At 43.2% G+C, this 24,857-nt stretch overlaps 1 protein-coding gene across 3 annotated transcripts in view; it reads left to right on the forward strand.

Moving 5' to 3' along the window:
* The window catches only part of nsun3 (NOP2/Sun RNA methyltransferase 3), a 55,266-nt gene that overhangs the window by 15,215 nt on the left and 15,194 nt on the right, over positions 1-24,857 (forward strand). For 2 of the 3 annotated variants that reach the window (XM_060899011.1, XM_060899013.1), the window contains exons 3-4: positions 8,165-8,508; positions 9,594-9,748. In XM_060899011.1, coding sequence (XP_060754994.1) covers positions 8,165-8,508; positions 9,594-9,748 — 499 coding nt within the window. Of the gene's footprint in view, positions 1-2,758; positions 2,854-8,164; positions 8,509-9,593; positions 9,749-24,857 lie in introns of those variants that run through there. The other variant, XM_060899012.1, reaches the window with a different exon arrangement.

The following is a 24,857-nucleotide window of genomic DNA, read 5'->3' on the forward strand; positions in this document are numbered from 1 at the left end:
AACTGATTCCAAAGCGGAGTCAAACGCGCGCTGTTCACTAGCCGTAGCCATCTTTCCTGTTGTGCTTTCTCCAGCGTCGCACAGCTTTGTCGTCACTCCTGCAAAAGCCCGCCCAAAGAATCCAAACAAAAACCTTGCGTTGTGATTGGCGGGCACGATTTGATGCCCGGGGTGTTTTTGTTTATATGGTGCGAGGCTAGACCCACTCGCTAGGCAAAAAATATTTTTGGCCGCTAGGCGGGTGGGTCTAGTTTACTAGGCTAGAGAAGCAAGATATTTTTCTTTCTTTGTTATCGCTCTTTGTTTTCACAAGTTAAAAGTCGCCTGGATTCCAAAATGAAAACGAACGGTTATATACCAAATGAATGTTCTTGTTCTGAATCCTAAAGAAACGGTTGTAGGCCGAGGTTATGTTCTTGACATGTTGTTCATTGACTCACTCATTCAAAGGCTTCTCGAGGCTAAACTTTAGTTAACCAGACTTGTTAACCGTGATGTCTGATGGATTTTTTCACCATGCAGTTGCCTATTTCACCATTGCTTTTTCTTGATTAAATAGGTGTTGATGGAGATGAAGTTTTATCCAGTGCTTAATTTGTGAAGTGGGAGGTCCCGCAACGCCAAATATTTTCAAATACATTTTCGCGAGAGCCATATATAAAACGTGACGCTGAATACAACTAAAATGCATTTTTACGTATGACCAACAATTTGAATGTAATGTATTCTTTTTCATAATGAAGAGGCTCTTGACATGCCGTCTTCCTCCTGTCCCCCGCTGAATATTTTGACGCAAACGTAGCTTGGCGTGTTTCGAAGTGCCGCTTTATTTCATTGTTTCATCGATGCAGTCTTGTCATTGTATAGGCCTATTGGACACAAAGCAGAACCCTCTCACCCCACAAAGGCGAATTCTTCTGTCCATTCCTGTTGAAATGTACAGTAGCCTACCAGTCACCTTTTTTCCCTTTTCGCCATGTTCTTTGTCAAAAGGCTTTGCTTTGCGGACAGCTGACTTTATTAAATGGAGGTGTACTTCTTGATCTCAATGTGAGCTGATTAATCTGCGAGCCAGATGCAGTCACCAAAAGAGCCACATCTGGCTCCCGAGCCATTGCAGACCGCTGCGTTAAGGCAACAACTGGATCAACAATTAACAAATCATACACAGGTTACGATATATTGATGGCCATAATAAAACACAGCAGAGTAAAGACTTAATCTTGCTTGTGTATCTGACTGAGATTATAAAGAAAGTAAATAAATAAAACGGTCCTGGCACTTGCACCCACAACGCAGCCCCATAAACCGTAGAACGCATTTGAACAATAGACCTACCACGTGTCGACCGACCCGGCAGTGGCCCTGCTTGGCAAAAATAAATAAATAATAAAATAATATCAGACATTATGATCTTAGAAAACGCTTTAGTGACGAACAGTTACAGACAGTAATATGTCGTGATATTATGTTATAAAATATTATTTTTTATTAGGCTATATATTAAATTATATATTAAATTTATCTTCTAAAATAACAGACTGTACTCATATCACAACCGGTTTATTTCACCATTGGAGATCAGATCACACAAGACATGCGTTACATGACTCATTTTAAAGGAACAGTCCACCGTACTTCCATAATGAAATATGCTCTTATCTGAATTGAGACGAGCTGCTCCGTACCTCTCCAAGCTTTGCGCGACCTCCCAGTCAGTCAGACGCAGTCAGACGCGCTGTCACTCCTGTTAGCAATGTAGCTAGGCTCAGTATGGCCAATGGTATTTTTTGGGGCTGTAGTTAGATGCGACCAAACTCTTCCACGTTTTTCCTGTTTACATAGATTTATATGACCAGTGACATGAAACAAGTTCAGTTACACAAATTGAAACGTAGCGATTTTCTATGCTATGGAAAGTCCGCACTATAATGACAGGCGTACTAACACCTTCTGCGCGCTTCAGCAGCGCATTGATATCTGAGCTCCGTATCAATGTGCTGCCGAAGCGCGTAGAAGGTGTTAGTGAAGGTGTTAGGTGTTAGTTAGGTGTTAGTGTAGGTGTTTGTGTAACTGAACTTGTTTCATGTCACTGGTCATATAAACCTATGTAAACAGGAAAAACGCGGAAGAGTTTGGTCGCATCTAACTACAGCCCCAAAAAATACCATTGACCATACTGAGCCTAGCTACATTGCTAACAGGAGTGACAGCGCGTCTGACTGCGTCTGACTGACTGGGAGGTCGCGCAAAGCTCGGAGAGGTACGGAGCAGCTCGTCTCAATTCAGGTAAGAGCATATTTCATTATGGAAGTACGGTGGACTGTTCCTTTAAGGATTTAAGTAGGGTATTTAAAAGCATAACCTAGGATTTCAAGCATATTTCAAGTTTAAAAGCAGTGCCAGCAAACATAAGTGCAATCAATTCAAGTAATAGTTAAGAAATAAAGGGTTTACAAAACAAGTTGGAGAATTCATTTTAAGGATTCAAGTTTTACTATAGTCCAAGGATTCAAGTAGCAGCCATAAGTGCAATCGATTCAAGTAATGGGTAAGTAATAACGGGTTTTTAAAAAGTGACGTGAACCATTTTTTCTTTTTCTTTTTCAAATAACACGGTTAATTCTTTTCTTAAGTAATAACGAGTTGACATAACGTTTTATTTTTTTTCAGGGCAGCGAGCCGCCTACCTTTCTTGTTTTTTTTGCCATTTTTTCCACAGCGCAACGGCTACAAAAAACCCAGTGTTCTACTGAGCGGAAGTATACACCCCATGTCCCCCCCCTTCCCCTTTCGCATAGATTTTGTGGATGTCATAGGAGAGAAATCAACAACAGATATCAAAACCGAACAGTAAACAAATTTTTATTTACTTATTTATTTAATTTGTTTGATTTTTTTTCCCTTTGTGATGGTCACGGAGGTGATCTGATCCATTTAAATAGCTGCCGGAACACCGAATGAAATGAAAATAGCTGCCGGATCCGACAACCGAGGTTCCGGATCTTGTTCCGTCATGTTCCGGCTCAAATTAAGCCCTGGTTTTATCGTTCAATAGTATTTCTAATTGTGCCACTGTCATTATTTCAGGCCCTGTCCACACGGCAACGGATTCAGGTGAATCTGATAAAATTGTTTATCGTTTCGGCCTGGCGTCCACACGGCACCGGCGTTTTGGGTGCCCCAAAACGAAATCTTTTGAGAACGAGTTCCAGAGTGAAAAAATCTGGCAACGGAGCCGTTGCAAAGTCGTCTGGATGAGTAGAACGGATTTGTTTACGATGACGTCACAACCACATGTGCTTCACGCCGGGTAGAAGTGTAACGAACTCGATGCGAGTTGTCAACAAATCCTATAACTTGGTTCATGAAACACGCTTACAAAATATTTTCACTGTGAATATTTATTGTGTAATGGTGCAAAGTGAGAGAGAGAGAGAGAGAGAGAGAGAATAGCCCTTAGGGCAGAGTCAATCCCGCCAGCAAAAATAGGGAAAAAAAAGGAGCGATCTCACCTCTTCAGATGTTGGTTTAAGTCCTACAATACATTCCTCAAAAAGGGCGTAGAAGAACAAATTAATCCATCAACGTGTAGCCTTCAGTTTATTCCGGACCATTAAAGACGCCGCCTTCCGCGTAGAATCATACGTCATCTTTGCCGCCATATTGGATGGGTCAAAGCGGAGAATAAAGATGCCTCATTCATGTGCTGCGTTTAACTGTACCAACAGGTTTACCGTCCAAACGAGATCACATGGGATTACCTTTCACAGGTGAGACTGGAAAAATACTTTTCATTGTATTTGGTCATTATAACGTAATTTTACGAACAGATTTTTCTGACTGTGACTAATATGAAGTCTTGCGCATAATAGTTTATGCGCATGCGTCCTTACTTCTTCTATTGTTGTGGTGTCTCTGATGGGACCGTCTTACAGCGCACCTAGAGGTGTGGCATGTGTATTGCATCGTTTTCAGCAAGCGTTGCGTTGCCATATGGACCTGATATTTTACTGATCCGTTGCCCATGTGGACGCGATATTTTTTTTTTTAAATCTCGTTGCCGTTGTCGTGTGGATGTAGCCTAAGTTTCTGTGTCTAGTTAGACAGGCACGTCTGAGGGGGTGAATTTGCTGAGCGCAGTTGACAAAAGGTGGGGGTGGGGCCTCGGGGGGGTGTCTGCCCAGGGCCTTGGCAAGGGTTAACGCGGCCCTGCTGATAAGGACAGGAAGTGAAGAATTATACAAGTATGAACATGCCTGAAGAAAGGGCTGTCAGGACAGTAAACAAAGGACACAGAAACACTTCCATAAGGCCTAGAAAAAAAAAATTGTGTGTTTCCGGTCGTCCGCCCGACCCTGCTAAAACCTCGCCGACCCTGTACATATTTTAACTAGTTCATTCAATAAAGAACTCAATTTCTAAACAAAATACATAGAGAAAATGATCAACAACGCGACATGCAGTCTGTGTGGACTCGTTTACTTAAGACGATACACAAAAATATCTGTTCCGGGCGCTGCCATGTTGATCGGTCACATGACCACGTGTTATCGCGATCACATTATCACTTACGGGAGTTTGTCGAGACAAGAACGAGAACATGGCGACCACCAGTGGCACCATGATTTTTAAAATTAACTTTTTATGTTGTAATTTTTCAATAATTTCGTTCTTTAAATCATATCTCAATTTAATTCAAATTTTATAATTTACACCACCCAACACAAGATATAGCACACAACCTTAAAACATCCACTGTATCAGAAGACATAGGTCACACACGACCGTCAACAACGACCCCACATGGAATAGAAATAGCCGAGAATATATATCTGGGCGATCTGCTCCATCTGTAAGTATTTTATCAATATTTATTGATTGCAAATTTCACATGCAGTATTGCACAAGATTTAATACCAGTGCTGTCCCTGCCGTAAGCTGTTTCACAAAAATAGGCCTATCTTGAATGGGCGATAATACAAGTAAATTCTAGGCCTAGAGTCTGACAAATTATATACAATATGCTATAAGGTCTTTATAAAAACAGCTTTTAAACTGTTGAAACAGATTTTAATTTTGAATATTGAACATTCAGATCTTGACAGTTTTACATACAGTTTAACACTACGTTCAGACTGCAACCTGAAACGACCCATATCCGATTTGTTGTGAAATCCGATTTTTTTGTTAGGCTGTTCACATTACCAATTATATGAGACTTGTATGCGATCTCCAATATGAACGGAAAACGACCCAAAAGTGTCCCGCATGCGCAAATTGACACGTAATAAGCACATCTACGTAATACGTAAACAAAAAAAAAGCGCACTCTTCAAGTTTGCAAGTAAAGCATGGAGATGAGGCGAGACCTGGCGATGTGGTTTTTGTGGCGGCGGCGGAACTCGCACAATAATCTGATTAATGTGGGCAGCAGACTAATGAGACCGAAGGTGTCAAATTACTGGAAATTTCCAGAATAATCTTATAATCTTGTAATACAGGATGGTTTAAGTTATAAATCAGTTATAGAAACTGTTTTATTTAATCAGGCTAACAGATCAACATCCAGGTCCCTACCAAATCCACCATTAGCTTGATCAATTCTATAAAAGTCTATTTAAATTCTGAAAACTGTACAAATGTTGTTGTTTTCCACCAAAGAGGCGGGATTAGCCAACGCAGAATTGTGACGTTTGTCTCTTGTTGATGACGTGTAGGTCGCATGAATGCGACCTGTCCGGTCAGACTGCAGTCGCATGTGAAAATAACGGATATGCATCGGAATTAGGACCACATATCCAAGCGGCCTGGGTTGCATGTGAAAAAATCGGATCTCTGTCATTCAGATTGTCAATAACAAATCGGATACAGGTCGCATATGGGCAAAAAAATCGGATATGGGTCGTTTCAGGGTGCAGTCTGAACATAGTCAAGTTCTCTACAGTATTAAAGTATTTTTGAGTACAGTATTGGTTTAAAAAATTTACTTACTCTTTAAAAAGTTCATTGACTTGAGTGAAATATTGTAAGACATTCTGAATGTTTGCACTTTACTGATACATGTTTTGTATTAAGATTTCTATATTCTTGAAACTATATTGGACTTTTTTTCTGCAGCATGATTGTAGGAGAAATTCCATGTCAGCTGTTCTTGATGCTCAGCTATGGGTCCCCCAAATATTTTTATCTGATTAATCATATTATTTCAGTCTTTAATTTGGTTTATACTTGGTATTAAATATTAATTTATATCTGACAGACAGATAAAAATATTTGTATTAACCACTCTAGGTGGGGGTTTCACCACCGCTACATGGTTCTCTGTAGCCCACTTCAGCATTGAAATTTTTGAAATTAATTTTAACAGACAAAAGTCATATTAAAAAGGTTTAGTATCAACAGCAACAAGAACAGATGAAGCATAAAACTGAAATGGTAAATATTGAAAAAATATCTCAACTCTACAGATATAACATCTTATCTCTAAGTTTAGTCATTATTTAATAATTAAATATTTAAAATAATATGGTTGAAAGTCTAAGAGACTGTCCGTTCTTGTCTTACACTAGTGTGAAGCCGCATAGTCAACATAGAAAAAAAAAATCCGACCGTCCTACCCTAAATTTTTTTGAAGGGTTGACAGGAAACACAATTTTTTTTTTCTAGGCCTAAGAGACATGAGGTCCGAACATGAATAAAGAAGCTGAGATCTAATGAAGAGTTATTCCACAAAATTGAAATTTCACAAAATGAGCTGATGAGGCGCTGAGTTGTCTATAAGCCGTGTACTAGAGCCCTGCACTCCCGCGGGAGTCCCGCGGGACCCGACGCAAAGCAGTGCGGCGCGGGACAAATTTTGAAAGCTCATTGCGGGCGGGAGGGGGAGGTGATAAGCTGCAGTCCTGCTAACTAAAAACATGTTTAAAATAAAATTTATAAATTATTAATTTATGTCTATCATATATAATTTGTGCTGGATATTTTATTTGGCATTAATAAAAACATTTTAAGATGCCTAAATTTGCGGATGTGGTCTAATCTCGCGTACGTTTCCGATTCCTTTCCGCTCTTCCGTGTTTGAGATCTCCGATCATGGCAGAAGAGCAGAGCTCCTCTAGTGAAGCTCACAGTGCTTCAGAAGTAAGTGCTGCTTTAAAAAGAGGTACATTTACCGTTAAAAAGTCAAGAGTCCTGAAATCAGACATTTGGAAGTAGAGGTCTGCGTGGGACAGAATTTTCAAGCCAATGACAAGAACTTTCGTGAGAAATAACGCGAACGTCTGCATCATGCGGGATTTGCGGGCGGGAGTGGGACAAAATATGGCAGGTGGGAGCGGGACTGAAAATCATAATTCTTTGCGGGAGCAGGACTGCACAATGCGGGAGCGGGCGGGAGCGGGACTGAAAATTCTGTCCCACGCAGACCTCAACCGTGTACGACGAGATTGAGTGGAATAACTGTTTTATTCTATCCACATTCACTGTATTTTGAGAAACAGAGCATTTTTATTTTTTGCAAATTCGATAAATAAAAACTTTATACAAAACGTCCAACAAAATCATTTCCCCTTAGCATGTAAACGAACCGGCGAAATGACAGGAGCAATTTGTGAAAAATGCGATAATTCTTGAAAAAAAAAGATACCTTCTTACCATCAAATACTTTCATTCCATATTTTGTTGCCTTTTTTTTGTATTTTTAGGGTTTTGTTTTCGAGTAGAGGTTTTTATTTCGTCCTCGGTTGGTTCAGCAACACGCTCCGCCAGTTTCTTCTTCTTTCGGGGTTTTTGTCAGTTGGCAAACCAACTTAAAGGTGCATTACTGCCACTGACTGGGTTGGAGTGTGGAACAGGAGATCCTGTTCCACACTCCAACCCAGTCAGTAGCAGTAATGTTGTTCTTTTAGCTAATTCTGTTTCTTTTAAATACTTGATAACAAAGTGATTGATAGATCTGACTTGATGCGTGCCGCCATTTTGTTTTTCTCTACTCATGGTATATGAGCTGATAGCCTAGTAGTAGAGTAGCCAATCAGAGCGCACGATTGCTCATATCCAGTGAATGTGGATAGAATAATACATTTTAGATGACTAGAAGGTAAGGTTGTTAGGGTATGCAAGAATTGTAAGTTGTTTTTGGGGTTGTTGTTTTCTTTAACAGAGAAGTCCTGCTGAATCCTCACTGTTGGCAGTACGGCGTCCTCCTGAATCGATTCAGCGATCATCTGGATATCAAGTCCGTCTTAAAATCGCTCGGCTATTACAGCCTTCTCTGTCAACCAGATTCTCCTATCGCCCGGTCTCTTCAGTGTCTCGTCCATAAAGATGCAGTGCGTCTGCCCACGCAGAGACATCGGGACGGTTGGCTGAAACAGTACTACCTGCTGAATGCTGCATCCCTGCTGCCCGTGATGGCTTTGGCTGTGAGGGACGGCGAGAGTGTGTTGGATCTGTGCTCCGCTCCAGGAGGGAAAGCCCTGGCAGTACTGCAAACGGCAAACCCAGGTACGACCCTGCTTTCTTAATCATTATTTATCATACAGTATGTAAGGAAGGAAACCCAACAGGACAGGGCAGGCTTGTAGTACTTGAGTCCGACTCGTACCCTAATTTTAAGTACTTGTGACTTGACTAGGACTTGAGCACTGATGATTCGGACTTGAACTCCGATTCGTGCTTTAACTGCATTCGGACTTATAAACTGGAGACGAGGACTCTGATTTTTTTTTTCTTTATTTTTTGTAACATGCCATAATAATTTGGCATACAATATTTATATCTACATTGATTTTTATACTAATTTTGTGCAAGAGAATGCACATTCACCTGTCCATACATCAAGTTCAGGAACAAACTAATGTTAATGGCGCTAAAATGCCTGGACAGAACGCGCCTAGGATTGTCCGCTTTGCTTATACAGACTTCTCGTGCAGTGGGAAAAAAATGCACTGCTATGTGTTCCATATGTAGAAGAACTATCGAGGAGACGACCTCGAACTTCAATCGTCATTTGGGGAGACTCCACCCAGAGAAGGAAGTGACATGCTACGTTCATTGCTCTGTTGATAGTGGGCGGGGCTTGCTGAGTGATGAACTAGCTTTTTATCTGTAGCCTATTAACTAAAATGGCGCAATCGAGCAGTAACGTTAGTCCAACACAGTAGCAGAGACGCTTTCACAAAAAGGCAGCAACAGCCACCGTCAAAAGGTGCGGATGGAGTCATGTTCTCGGACTCGACTCGAAATTTTCTTTAATGACTCGGATTTGAACACTGGGGACTCGAGACTGGACTCGAGGTTTAGTGACTCGACTACAACACTGGGACAGGGTGTGCTGTTGTAGGGAAATAATCATTGACTTAGTTTTGTGATGTCACCTGACGCAAAAGTGATCATTTTCCAGTGTTTTATTTCTCTCATACCACAGCACTTTGCCAACACGGATCCTTTTTTTATTCATAAAACAACACTGCATCAAAATTGTGTTGCGTCATTTTCAGTTAATGCTGCTTAAATATTAAAACAGCTCATAATTGCATTTGATTTTAATGTCGTTCTTAATATTTTCCTGCGCATCATGTGTCTCTCAGGGCTGCTGCATTGTAACGAAGTGGATAAGAGCAGGTATGAGTGGCTGGTGAAGACTCTGGAGTCATACATCCCTCGTTCACTCGGAGACACCCTCACCATGACCAATGAGGACGGCAGGGACATTGGGAGCAAGAAGCCAGAGATGTTCGACAAGGTATGAGGGCTGTGTTTGTTTAACGGTGTCGTAAGCCCCTGATGTGGGTGGAGTACTGAAGAACGGCATGCGGGAGATGGCGTTCGCGCACACCTTTATTTCTATACTTTTGTTGCTTTTCAGCTTCACTCGCTTGTTTGCTGCTCTCACACACACACACACACGTGTTCTGGTCGGGAGCGATCCCCCCCTTCTCTTCGCTCTCTCCCTCCTTTTCTATCCTCCACCATCACTGCAACAAACACACACGCAACATTAATCAACAACAGGTGGACTGACTTTGCCACTCACCTTCCCTGGCCCTGCCCTCCATTCACAAACCGACACTTGACCACACCCCCGCTGCCACAAATAACTTCTAGTTTCGATCGACGGTATTTCAGAGGTGCCAAAATTTACAGTTTATCATAGAAGTTATGAATGAATGAACCCTTTATTGTCACTGTTACCAGTGAAATTGACCATCAACCTGTCCTTACAGAGGGGGAACAGGACAGGAAGACAGGGATAAAAGAAAAGAGAAAAGGAAAAAAAGGAAAGATGAGGAAAAAAAGAACACCCCCCCACTATGCTCCTATCAGGAGTACAGTGTGGGAGCATTTAAAAACCTCCGCAAAAGCACACAATAACACAAGTACACTTTGAAACATGGGACTTGAGGAGGGGGAAGGAGGGGACAGTCAGGGGTGGGGGGAGGGGTAAGGGGGTAGGAGGGGAGGGGAGGAGGTAGAGGTAACCCAGCGCAAGCAAGCAGCCATCCGCTCCTGCAGCCATGCAAACGGCGCTGGTCACGCACCCGCTTGTCACACTGGGGGTGAAAAACGGCAACCACGGAAAATTGGGGAAGGAATGCGGCGAGAGTGTCTCCCAGCAGTGACCTTCTGGGGGAATGTTATCCCAGCAACGGCCTTGATCAAGGCCAGTGCTGTTCAGGGAGCCGAATGTCAATAAGATAGAGATTTGTTTAGTCTTTCAAACAGACGCAGTCTTTACACGTCCACACCACTCGTCCATATCTGTCCATTTCGTCCATTCTGTTTAATTCAATTCCATTTGGTCTCCGAAATATGTATTCCTTGCAAAGCTGAAAGCTGCTCCGAGATAACAACTATTTCATTTATGACTGTTTCCTCTTGCCATGCTTCAAAACTCTGCTTTTCTGCTAAAACACAAATAAAAGACAGTTCACTGCAGGCTAAAGTCATTCACGATATGTTGATTTGATTGTTGTTTTATCTCTATATTTCTTCATTTTTCATGTTCAGAATAAAGTAATCAATCAATTTTTATGAATTGTCAAATACACTCACCGGCCACTTTAATAGGAACTTGTTCTTGATTCTAAGATTCCTGAAACCCAATGTGTTGTTCTGCTGTTGCATGCTGAGATGCTTTTCTGCTCACCACGGTTGTAAAGAGTGATTTATATGAGTTACTATATCCTTCCTGGCAGCCCAAACTGCAAATCTGTCCATTTTCCTCCGACCTCTCTTATATCAACAATGCGTTTGTTTACACCCACAGAACTGTCACTCACTGTGTTTGTTTTTTGTTTTTCGCACCATTCTGTGTAGAGACTGTTGTGTGAGAAAACCCCAGGAGATCAGCAGTTTCTGAAATCCTCAAACCCAGTCCATCTGGCTCAAACCAACCCCCATGCGACAGTGAAAGAAAGTCATACTTTGAGATCATAATTTTTCCCATTCTGATGTTTGAAGTGAACATTAACTGAAGATTTGTATCTGAATGATTTTTTTTTGCATTGTGTGTATGGGTGTTCCTAGTAAAGTGGCCAGCGAGTGTACAGTGGCATGCAAAGTTTGGGCACCCTTACTGAAAATGTCTGTTACTGTGAATAGTTAAGTGAGCAGAAGATGAACTGATCACCAAAAGGCATAAAGGTAAAAATTACACTTTTTTCTTTTCCACATTTTCTGCAAGATTTGTGTATTTGTGACACAGAGTATCGTCTTCATTTTTATTATACTGTCGCTTTCATTTTTGTACTTTTCACTTTCGCTTTCCTTTTTCCGGTTTTTTTTTTCCGTTTTTTTCTCTTTCTTTTTTCGGAAGAACGCCGAGACCGGAAGCTTTCTTTTTTTCTCCTCCTGTGTAAAGTCCACAAGCGGAGGCCATCTGATCTGCTTTAATATCAACAGATCTTCATTTAAGGTACGTGAATCTTTTCATCATGGCACCCCTTCAGCCTGTTCAGTGTGCTGAGTGCAGGATGTTTAGTCATTCTTCCTCCGTCACTAGCGATAGCTCTATTAGCTTTACTTGTGATAAGTGCAGATTAGTTAGCTCTCTGACGGAGAAGATTTCAGTGCTAGAAGCGCGTGTCCAGGCTTTAGAGCAGGTTAGTGAGCGTGAGAACAGTGTAGTTTCTGTTAGGGAAAGTCTGGACGCCCTAGGTGGAGTTAGCAATCCCCCAACTCCGGCATTAGAGCCCTTACAGCGGGGCGAATGGGTGACGGCTCGGCGGCATAAGCGTAGAGCCAAAGCTACCGCTGAGGCTCGCCCACGGGAGCACCACTCCTCTCCGCGTCACGTGTCGAACAGGTTTGCTCTCCTTAGTGATGCACCCACTGAGAAACCTGAAAGAGCTCTGGTTATAGGGGACTCTATCATACGGCACGTGAAATTAGCTCAGCCTTTAGGGGCACCAGCAGCTTTAGTCAGGTGTATTCCGGGAGCCAGGGCGCCGGACATAGCAGGTAATCTTAGGGTCCTAGGCAAGCACAGGTTCTCAAAGATAGTTATCCATGCAGGAGCTAATGATATACGCCTTCGTCAGTCTGAGGTTACTAAGAGTAACTTTGTAGAGGTGTTTAAATTAGCGAAGGCGATGTCCGATGCTGTAGTATGCTCTGGCCCCATCCCAATGCGGCGTGGCGATGTAGCTTACAGCAGGTTATGGTCGCTGAACTGCTGGCTGTCCAGGTGGTGCTCTGAAAACAGTGTGGGCTTTATAGATAATTGGGCTAATTTTGAGGGCACTGCTGGCCTGTTAGGGCGGGACGGTATCCATCCCACTCGGGAAGGTGCTGCTCTCATTTCCTGCAGCATAGGTCATAGTCTCAGAACAGGCCTAGTTAATTTCTGACAATCCAGAGCCAAGGCCAGGGAGCAGACGAACAGGCTAAACCGACTGTCTGCTAGCTGCACAGAGTCGTCACTCAGGGCCCACTACATCGAGACTGTGTCTGTTCCCCGAGCTCAACAAAAAGGTAGAAATTTTCAGAGAGTTTGTTCCAGTAACCTAATCAATATAAAATTAGATCAGACTGACTGTACAGCTGCTGCCAGCACCTTTGATCTAAAGGTGGGGCTATTAAATATTAGATCTCTTACATCTAAAGCGCTAATGGTTAATGAACTCATTACTGATCAGGAGTTTAATGTACTGTGTTTAACAGAAACATGGATTAAGCCAAATGAATATATAGCATTAAATGAAGCGAGTCCTCCTGGATACAGTTATATACACCAGCCTCGTCTAACTGGCAGAGGAGGAGGCGTCGCGGTTATTTATAACGATTATCTAGGTGTAACACACAAACCTGGTTATAAATTTAATACATTTGAAGTTCTTCATACTCATATAATGTATGTAGCCTCGAAAAATAAGTCTACCCAGTTAATTCCATTGCTTATTATTTACAGGCCCCCGGGGCCATATTCTGAGTTTCTTTCTGAATTTGCAGATTTTATCTCAGATCTGGTTATTTCCTTAGACAAAGCTTTAGTTGTCGGAGATTTTAATATTCACTTTGATAACCCAGAAGACCCTTTAAAAACAGCGTTTGTGTCCATCTTAGGTTCAGTCGGGATTAAGCAGAATGTCATAGGACCGACCCATAATGGTGGTCACACCCTTGATCTAATACTAACATTCAGATTAAACGTAGACAATATAGTCATACTTCCACAGTCTGAAGTTATCTCAGATCATTGTCTCATCTCATTCAAAATATGTCTGAGTAATAATATATGCACCTCACCACGCTACTGTATTAAACGTACTTTCACGTCAACTACTGCGCAGAGCTTTATAAATGATCTCCCAGAGCTGTCAACTTTGATTGGGTCACTGTCAGCCCCTGCAGAACTCGATCAGGCAACTGAATGCTTAGAGTCAACATTCCGCCATACTTTAGATAATGTAGCTCCTCTAAAAAGGAAAATGGTCAGAGACAAAAAATTAGCACCCTGGTATAATGATGACACTCGCACATTAAAACAGACCACTCGAAAATTGGAACGTAAATGGCGTCAAACAAAATTGGTAGTGTTCAAATTGGCGTGGAAGGAGAGCTTCCTGAAGTATAGAAAAGCTCTTAGTGCTGCGAGATCAACATATCTCTCCTCCCTAATAGAAGATAACAAAAATAATCCTAGATTCCTATTTAATACTGTAGCAAAATTAACCAGGAATAAGTCCACTATCAACACATGCACACCTGCAGTATGTAGTAGCAACGACTTCATGAATTTTTTTAATGACAAAATTGAGAATATCCGACAAAAAATTCAAACTACTAATTTAAGGTTAGACAATGAAAGTGACCTTGTAGTTAACAATATAACTGTATCAGATCATCAGTTAGAATGTTTTACTCCCCTAAAAGAAACTGAATTACTTTCATTAATCTCTACATCAAAAGCCTCAACTTGCGTACTAGATCCCTTACCGACACATCTATTCAAACAGATAATGCCTGGAGTAACTGAACCGCTTCTAAAAATAATAAATTCTTCTCTTATGATTGGCTATGTACCCAAATCCTTTAAACTAGCAGTTATCAAACCCCTGATTAAAAAACCTGACCTTGATCCCTGTCAGCTGTCCAATTATCGGCCAATATCAAACCTCCCCTTTATCTCCAAGATCCTTGAAAAAGCTGTGGCACAGCAGTTATGCTCATATTTACATAGGAATAACATCCATGAAATGTATCAGTCAGGATTTAGACCTCATCATAGCACAGAGACAGCACTGGTTAAAGTAGTAAACGACCTACTGTTGGCGTCTGATCAGGGCTGTGTCTCGCTACTTGTGTTGCTTGACCTTAGTGCAGCATTTGATACCATTGATCATTCCATTCTTCTGGATAGACTAGAAAATGTTGTGGGAGTTAAGGGAATGGCCCTCTCCTGGCTCAGGTCTTATCTAACTGATCGTTATCAGTATGTCGATATAAATGGTGATATTTCTAGACGTACCGAGGTAAAGTTTGGTGTTCCACAAGGTTCTGTCTTGGGTCCACTGCTTTTTTCTCTATATATGTTACCTCTGGGCGATATTATTCATAAACATTGTATTAGTTTCCACTGTTATGCTGATGACACACAGTTGTATGTCTCTGCAAAACCTGATGAGAGACACCAGCTTAATAAAATTGAGGAATGTGTTAAGGACATTAGACACTGGATGCTTATAAATTTCCTTCTGCTTAACTCTGACAAGACTGAAGTACTTGTGCTAGGACCACATACAGCTAGAAGTAAGTTTTCTGATTACACAGTAACTCTGGATGGCCTTTCTGTTTCTTCACGTGCAGCAGTAAAAGACCTCGGAGTGATTATTGACCCCAGTCTTTCATTCGAAACTCACATTGATAACATCACCCGGATAGCTTTTTTTCATCTCAGAAATATTGCAAAGATAAGAAATTTAATGTCATTGCATGATGCAGAAAAACTAGTCCATGCTTTCGTTACCTCCAGGTTGGATTATTGTAATGCCTTACTGTCTGGATGTTCCAATAAGTGCATAAACAAGCTCCAGTTAGTTCAAAATGCCGCAGCAAGAGTCCTTACTAGAACTAGAAAATATGACCACATCACGCCTGTCTTATCCACACTGCATTGGCTCCCAATCAAATTTCGTATTGATTATAAAATACTACTATTGACCTTTAAAGCACTAAATGGTCTCGCACCACAGTACCTGAGTGAACTTCTGCTCCTCTATGACCCGCCACGCCTACTTAGATCAAAAGGTGCAGGCTATCTGCTGGTACCTCGTATAGTGAAGGCTACATCAGGGGGCAGAGCCTTTTCTTACAAAGCCCCACTGTTATGGAACAGCCTTCCAAGTAATGTTCGGGAATCAGACACAGTCTCAGCATTTAAGTCTAGGCTGAAAACATATCTGTTTAGTCAAGCCTTTTGTTAATGGTGTTTATGAGGTAAAGGAGTAGATCTGGAGGGTCCTCAGACATAGAGTGTTTTGGTAAACTGGGATGTATGGATGCTGTCAGTCCCCACTCGCTTGCTCACTCGAGTTTGTTGACGGTGCAGTGGCTGGCTGCTTTATGTCCCGGGGCTCCCTCATGCCTGTGTTACCTTCTGGCTCTCTCCTTTTAGTTATGCTGTCATAGTTAGTTGCCGGAGTCCCTGCTTGTACTCGGTGCAATATGTATACTGTTCCTACTTATTCAGGTGACATTGGGCATACGTAACCACCTGTGTTTTCTTTCTCTCCCCCCCCCCCCCCCCCCCCACCCCAAATCTGTCCCTCTGAGTTACATGGAGTCAACAGGAAATCTTTTGGTGGAGACGGTGGGGACCTCGACTGGCTATCGTAGCCTGCAGGGAATCGGCCGTCAGACATTCTGTCGCATGTCCCAGACCCGGTGAAATGTAACTGAATTGTCTTGGCCAGGCCTAAGGGTCCCATCTGCATCTCATCATTGCTGAGGAGTGTGCTCCCATCACCCAATCAAGCATCCAGCCAGAGCAGGTCATGATATATTTTTTACCATATTAACATGCCATTGTGCGTCATGCCTGATGTAAAGACTCTCGTCTCTGCGAGCCTACCACACAGATTTAATACTTGTCATTTTTAGGGCATACCTAACAACATGTTTTCTTTCCCCCCCCATCTGTCCCTCTGAGTTACATGTTGATCCTGGGATTGAGATGCTGGCCTCTTCTGCCCCTCGGACCTGCTTGATCCATCCTGGTGCCCTGTGTCTGGTCGGAGTTTTATCGCCCCACTCCTGTGAAGGACGGCCCCATGAGGACAGTTGAGGGTTATACCTGTTAAAAGTGTTAATATTATAGTCAGGCTGTCTGTTGTTGCCCAAATGAGGATGGGTTCCCTTTTGAGTCTGGTTCCTCTCGAGGTTTCTTCCTCATGTCGTCTGAGGGAGTTTTTCCTTGCCACCGTCGCCACAGGCTTGCTCATTGGGGATAGATTAGGGATAAAATTAGCTCATGTTTTAAGTCGTTCAAATTCTGTAAAGCTGCTTTGCGACAATGTTTATTGTTAAAAGCGCTGTACAAATAAACTTGATTTGATTTGATTTGATTTGTATTATTCTTGTTTTGTACAATTGGAGAGTGAAAAAAGAAAAGGAACACCATGCGAAAGTTTGGGCACCCCAATACATTTGAGTTCTCAGGTAACTTTTACCAAGGTTCCAGACCTTAATTAGCTTATTGAGCTGTGGCTTGTTCAAATTCTTCATTAGGAAAGGTCAGATGATGCAGATTTCAAAGCTGTATAAATTCTCTGACTCCTCAAACTTGTCCCTAAAATCAGCAGCCATGGGCTCCTCTAAGCAACTCCCTCGCATTCTGAATAATAAAATAATTGATGCTCTCAAAGCAGGAGAAGGCTACAAGAACGTAGCAAAGTGTTTTCAGGTAGCTGTTTCCTCAGATCGTAATGTTATTAAGAAATGGCAGTTCACAGAAACAGTGGAGATCAAGATGAGGTCTGGAAGATGAAGAAAAGTTTCTGCAAGAACTGCTCGTTGGATTGCTAGAAAGGCAAATAAAAACCTGTTTGACTGCAAAAGACTTTCAGAAAGATTTAGCAGACCCTGGAGTGGTGGTGCACTGTTCTACTATGCAGCGACACCTGAACAAATATGATCTTCATGAGAGAGTCATCAGAAGAAAACCTTTCCTGCGTCCTAGCCACAAAATTCAGCATCTGAAGTTTGCAAATGAACATCTAAATAAGCCTGATGCATTTTGGAAACAAGTCCTGTGGACTGATGAAATCAAAATAGAACTTTTTGGCCACAATGTGCAAAGGTATGTTTGGAGAAAAAAGGGTGGCAAATTCCAGGAAAAGAACACCTCTCCAACTCTGAAGCATGGGTGTGGATCGATCATGCTTTGGGGTTGTGTTGCAGCCAGTGGCACAGGGCACATTTCACTGGTTGAGGGAAGGATGGATTCGAATAAATACCAGCAAACTCTGGAAGCAAACATCACACCATCTGTAAAAAAGTTGAAGTTAAAAAGAGGACGGGTCCTCCAATAAGACGATGATCCAAAACACACCTCAAAATCTACAATGGAATACCTCAAGAGGCCCAAGCTGAAGGTTTTGCCCTGGCCCTCACAGTCCCCTGACCTAAACATCATTCAGAGTCTGTGGATAGATCTCAAAAGAGCAGTGCATGCAAGACAGCCCAAGAAACTTGTAGAACTGGAAGCCTTTTGCAAGGACGAATGTGTGAAAATCCCCCAGGTAAGAACTGAAAGATTATTAGCTGGCGACAAAAAGTGTTCACAAGCTGTGATACTTGCCAAAGGAGGTGTTACTAGGTACTAACCATGCAGGGTGCCCAAACTTTTGCTTCGGGCCCTTTTCCTTTTTTGTCATTTTGAAAATGTAAAAGATGAAAATAAAAAAATTTTTTTGCTTAAAATATAAAGGGAATGAGTCATCTTTAACTTTGTCTTTTGGAGATCATTTCATCTTCAACTTGCTTAACTGTTCACAGTAACAGTAATTTTGACCAGGGGTGACCAAACTTTTGCATGCCACTGTATATAATATGTATATTATTAATGAGCAATCTTAACTCATGTTCTCCAAACATACCAGTTCAGTAAACAGCACTTACACTGCTTATTCCCATTGTCTCACTCTTGTTAAAGCTATACAGTTTTGTGAGTAGTTTCTACAGAAAATAATTTCAAACCCTCTTCAAAACCAAGCTGTACTTTCAGGGCTCGACATTAAGGACTGCCCGATTGCCCGGGGCAAGTGAAACATGCATTCGGGCAAGCATGATGTGTCCCCGACATACCCGACCGGGCAAGTTGGAATGAGAATCTATTACAAACTAGCACCACAAAAATTAGGCTTTTTGATCTTTTATTATTTCAGTTCTTAAAAGCATCCCTCGCTATGTGTCCACCATTATGTCTTGGCTGTTTTCTTAGTCTCGGTTTCATTTGCTGCTTTGCAAGTTATTTTATATCCCCCCGCTGTTGTAGTATGGTACACATACTATTTATAGACCCCTTGTGTATGATGTCACGCATCATGTGATAATTACAGCTGGGGTCAGACAGACACCGTCTTTCATGAAAGTAAGGCTTAATCTGTCTTCAATATGGTTAATTTTTGCGCTGTTTTTGCTTGTTCAAACAGAGAAATAGATAAAAGGCATTACCGTCTCCCCGCTATCAAGGAAAATGTTCACAAATAGAAGCACTTCAAGAACAACGAGGAAATGAGCGGTTAAAGAATACGAAGAGACGAGCTCAGACTGAAAACTCCAGAGAAATTCACGATTGTATTTAAAATGTATTTTACAAAAACAAAGTCAGGAGTGGGTTGGGGCTCGTATGCGAGTGCTTGGTGGCCGGGCCTTTGCCCATGGGGCCCGGCCGGGCTCAGCCCGAAGAGCTGACGTGGGCCCGACCTCCTGTGGGTTCACCACCCACAGAGGTAGCAGTAGGGGACTGGTGCAATGTGGATTGGGTGGCAGTCGAAGGCAGGGGCCTCGACGACCTGATCCCCGGACACAGCGGCTGGCTGTTGGGACATGGAATGTCACTTCGCTGGGGGGGAAAGAGCCTGAGCTTGTGCGGGAGGTTGAGAGGTACCGGCTAGAGATAGTCGGGCTCACCTCCACGCACAGCTTGGGCTCTGGAACCCAGCTCCTCGAGAGGGGCTGGACTCTCCACTTCTCTGGAGTCGCCCGTGGTGAGCGGCGGCGGGCTGGTGTGGGCTTGCTTATAGCTCCCCAGCTCAGCCGCCATGTGTTGGAGTTTACCCCAGTGAACGAGAGGGTCGCCTCGCTGCGCCTTCGGATTGGGGAGAGGGCTCTTGCTGTTGTTTGTGCCTATGGCCCAAATAGCAGTATAGAGTATCCGGCCTTCTTGGAGTCCCTGGGAGAGGTACTGAGGAGTGCTCAGACTGGGGACTCCATTGTGTTACTGGGGGACTTCAATGCTCACGTGGGAGATGACAGTGACACCTGGAGGGGCGTGGTTGGGAGGAACGGCCTCCCCGATCTGAACCCGAGTGGTGTTTTGTTATTGGACTTCTGTGCTAGTCACGGTTTGTCCATAACGAACACCATGTTCGAGCATAGGGGTGTCCATAAGTGCACGTGGCACCAGGACACCTTAGGTCGGAGGTCAATGATAGACTTTGTAGTCGTTTCATCTGATCTCCGGCCCTATGTCTTGGACACTCGGGTGAAGAGAGGGGCTGAGCTGTCAACTGATCACCACCTGGTGGTGAGTTGGATCCGCTGGCGGAGGAGGAAGCTGGACAGACCTGGCAGGCCCAAACGTATGGTGAGGGTCTGCTGGGAACGTCTGGCCGAGCACTCTGTCGGGGAGGTCTTTAACTCCCACCTCCGGGAGAGCTTTTCCCAGCTTCCGAGGGAGGCGGGGGACATTGAGTCTGAGTGGACCATGTTCTCTACCTCCATTGTGGATGCAGCTGTTCAGAGCTGTGGCCGCAAGGTCTCCGGTGCCTGTCGTGGCGGCAATCCCCGAACCCGGTGGTGGACACCAGAAGTAAGGGATGCCGTCAAGCTGAAGAAGGAGTCCTATCGGGCCATGTTAACCTCCAGGACTCCTGAGGCAGCTGACGGGTATCGGCAGGCCAGGCGTGCTGCAGCTCGGGCAGTTGCGGAGGCAAAAACTCGGAACTGGGAGGAGTTCGGGGAGGCCATGGAGAAGGACTATCGGTCGGCCTCGAAGAAATTCTGGCAAACCGTCCGGCGCCTCAGGAGGGGGAAGCAGTACTCTGCCAACACTGTTTACAGTGCGGGTGGGGAGCTGTTGACCTCGACTGGGGACATTGTCGGGCGGTGGAAGGAATACTTTGAGGATCTCCTCAATCCCACCGTCATGTCTTCCACTGAGGAGACTGAGGCTGATGACTCAGAGGTGGACTCGTCCATTACCCAAGCCGAAGTCACTGAGGTGGTTTGCAAGCTCCTCGGTGGCAAGGCACCGGGGGTGGATGAGATCCGCCCTGAGTATCTCAAGTCTCTGGATGTTGTGGGGCTGTCTTGGTTGACACGCCTCTGCAACATCGCGTGGCGGTCAGGGACAGTGCCTCTGGAGTGGCAGACTGGGGTGGTGGTCCCTCTTTTTAAGAAAGGGGACCGGAGAGTGTGCCCCAATTATAGGGGAATCACACTTCTCAGCCTCCCAGGGAAGGTTTACTCCAGGGTACTGGAGAGGAGAATTCGACCAATAGTCGAACCTCGGATCCAGGAGGAACAATGCGGTTTTCGTCCTGGTCGCGGAACACTGGACCAGCTCTATACCCTTCATAGGGTGCTCGAGGGTTCATGGGAGTTTGCCCAACCAGTCCACATGTGCTTTGTGGATCTGGAGAAGGCATTCGACCGTGTCCCCCGTAGTATTCTGTGGGGGGTGCTTCGGGAGTATGGGGTTCGGGGCTCTTTGCTAAGGGCTGTCCGGTCCCTGTACGAACGGAGCAGGAGTCTGGTTCGCATTGCCGGCAGTAAGTCAGACCTGTTCCCAGTGCATGTTGGACTCCGGCAGGGCTGCCCTTTGTCACCGGTTCTGTTCATAATTTTTATGGACAGAATTTCTAGGCGCAGCCAGGGGCCAGAAGGAATCCTGTTTGGGAACCACAGGATTTCATCTCTGCTTTTTGCGGATGATGTTGTCCTGTTGGCTTCTTCAAACCAGGACCTTCAGCATGCACTGGGGCGGTTTGCAGTCGAGTGTGAAGCGGCTGGGATGAGAATCAGCACCTCCAAGTCCGAGGCCATGGTTCTCGACCGGAAAAGGGTGGCTTGCCCTCTCCAGGTTGGTGGAGAAGTTCTGCCTCAAGTGGAGGAGTTTAAGTATCTCGGGATCTTGTTCACGAGTGAGGGAAGGATGGAGCGTGAGATCGACAGGCGGATCGGTGCAGCCTCCGCAGTGATGCGGTCGCTTTACCGGTCCGTTGTGGTGAAGAAGGAGCTGAGCCAAAAGGCGAAGCTCTCAATTTACCGGTCGATCTACGTTCCGACTCTCACCTATGGTCATGAGCTTTGGGTAATGACCGAAAGGACAAGATCGTGGATACAAGCGGCCGAAATGAGTTTCCTTCGCAGGGTGGCTGGGCGCTCCCTTAGAGATAGGGTGAGAAGCACAGTCACTCGGGAGGAGCTCGGAGTAGAGCCGCTGCTGCTCCACATCGAGAGGAATCAGCTGAGGTGGCTCGGGCATCTTTTTCGGATGCCTCCTGGACGCCTCCCTGGGGAGGTGTTCCAGGCATGTCCCCCCGGGAGGAGGCCCCGGGGAAGACCCAGGACACGCTGGAGGGACTATGTCTCTCGGCTGGCCTGGGAACGCCTCGGTGTTCTTCCCGAGGAGCTGGCCGAGGTGTCTGGGGAAAGGGAAGTTTGGGCTTCCCTGCTTAGACTGCTGCCTCCGCGACCCGGTCCCGGATAAAGCGGAAGAAGACGAGACGAGAGACAAAGTCAGGAGTGAGTATGGAAGAGTTTGCTTAAGAAGAAAAACAATTATAAAATTATTGTCCGTTACAAGTAAAAGTAAAAAGGAACCAAAAAATAACCAAACTTAATAATAAACTTAATCAATAACCAAACTTCAACTCAATGTGTGATCTTCATTTTATGTTGCAATTCACAACTATTCTATGGTTTTCCTTAAAAAGAAAAATAGTACTCGCAAAATAGGGGGCAAATGATAATATTGGGGGGCAAGTGGAAATTAACCCCCACTTTCCCCCCAGGGCAAGTGGGTTTAAAAGTTAATGTCGAGCCCTGCACTTTTCTGCCGCTCAGCTCCACTGAACCAGTCCGGCTTTTTTTTTTTTGAATTTTTTTTTTCTTTTTGAAAAAGCAATTAAACATTTACCTGATCTCTACATTTTCCCTCACACTGACTCAGTTATTTTGAAGCCGAGCTAGCGTTGGTGAAATCTGCACTCTGGAGATCTCCACCCAGCCTTCAGGAGAACCATGCCAGTCATACAGTATGTCGGCGCTTTACACAGCCTGCTGACTCAGACTTTTACTCTAATGGCTTAATGGGCCGTACTTCTTAAAGCAGGGTCTGCAATTTTATTATTAGATTCTTGAATGACATAACAGTGCTGGAACGCACGATCTCTCAACTACTTTCAGCTCCTTTTAAAGTTATTATAGATGTTACAGTTATTTAGAAATTGTAGTTATAATCCTAATTATCTGGTCACTATGTACCTAATGTAAGATACAAACTGATACAGTACATATATCTACAGTTCAGTAGCTAAAAATTAAGTATAAACAACCTGGAAAAAGTCAATTATATAGCTATAAAATAGATTTTTAAATACAGTACCAGTCAAAAGTTTGGACACCGCTTCTAATTCTATATTTTTTCTTTATTTTTATTAATTAAAAGTCACTTCATGTCTTAAAGTAATGATGGATGTCGTTTCTCTTTACTTAGTTGAGCGGTTCTTGACATAATGTATACGGATTACTACAGTTGTGGTGTTGAATAGGAATATTTACTGTATTTTTATTATTTACTATTGACTGTTGGATCTCAAATGCATTAAGAAGCAAGAAACTTGTCCACTAATTAACTTTTGACGAGGCACACTTGTTAATTGAAAAGCCTTCCAGGTGACTGCCTCATGAACCTGGTTAAGATGATGGCAAATTTTTTTCACACTTTTTTTATTTACCACATAATTCTATATATGTTCCAGATGTTATTTCATAATTTTGATGTCTTCAGTATTGTTCTACAATATAGAAACTAGTCAAAATACAGAAAAACCTATGACTGATTAGAATAGAGGTGTAAAAACTTTTGACTGGTACTCTGTGTATAATTTACATACAACCAAGGTTGAGTGATAAACAATCTTATCATGATGTAAAACCAGCAACAAAATAAAACTGCTATCCATCCATTATTTATACCGCTTATCCGTCTGGTTTATGGGTGAAGCTGGACCCAGTCCCACTCTGCTGGTCCACCCTAGGCGGGTTGTCGGTCTGTTGCAGGGCTAACACATCCACATATCCTTAGACTGTGGAAGGAAACCGGACCACCCACTCGGAACCCACACAGGCATGAGGAGAACATGCAAACTCCACACAGAAAGGCCATAGTTGGCCACGAGGTTCGAACCCACAACCTTCTTGCCACTGCACCACTGTACTGCCCTTGAAATGGCTAATAAAGTGAATTTAGTATGTTGTTAAGTAATAAAGTAAGTGATTTTAATCAAGTTAGTTAGCCAAGTAAGTGAACATGAAAGTAAATAAAGTATAGAATAAAGTCAGTAAAGTCCAAAAGTAAAGTAAGAAAAGCTCGTAAGTAATAAAATAAGTAACTTAGTAAATTATAGTATTTAAAAGTAAAATATATGAGTCCATATATAATGTAAGTAACATCCATAACCAAAGCAAGTAAAGTAACTTAAAAATATTTAGCCAATTGAGTAAGTAAATAAATATGTAAAGTCCATAAGGTCAGTAATTAACAAAGTAAAATCCATATGTAAAGTAAGTAAATCTATAAATAAAGTCAGTAAAGTCCAGACGTACAACCCCAATTCCAAAAAAGTTGGGACAAAGTACAAATTGTAAATAAAAACGGAATGCAATGATGTGGAAGTTTCAAAATTCCATATTTTATTCAGAATAGAACATAGATGACATATCAAATGTTTAAACTGAGAAAATTTATCATTTAAAGAGAAAAATTAGGTGATTTTAAATTTCATGACAACAACACATCTCAAAAAAGTTGGGACAAGGCCATGTTTCCCACTGTGAGACATCCCCTTTTCTCTTTACAACAGTCTGTAAACGTCTGGGGACTGAGGAGACAAGTTGCTCAA

This window comes from Neoarius graeffei, chromosome 18 (assembly GCF_027579695.1).
Source record: "Neoarius graeffei isolate fNeoGra1 chromosome 18, fNeoGra1.pri, whole genome shotgun sequence".
NCBI lineage: Eukaryota > Metazoa > Chordata > Actinopteri > Siluriformes > Ariidae > Neoarius > Neoarius graeffei.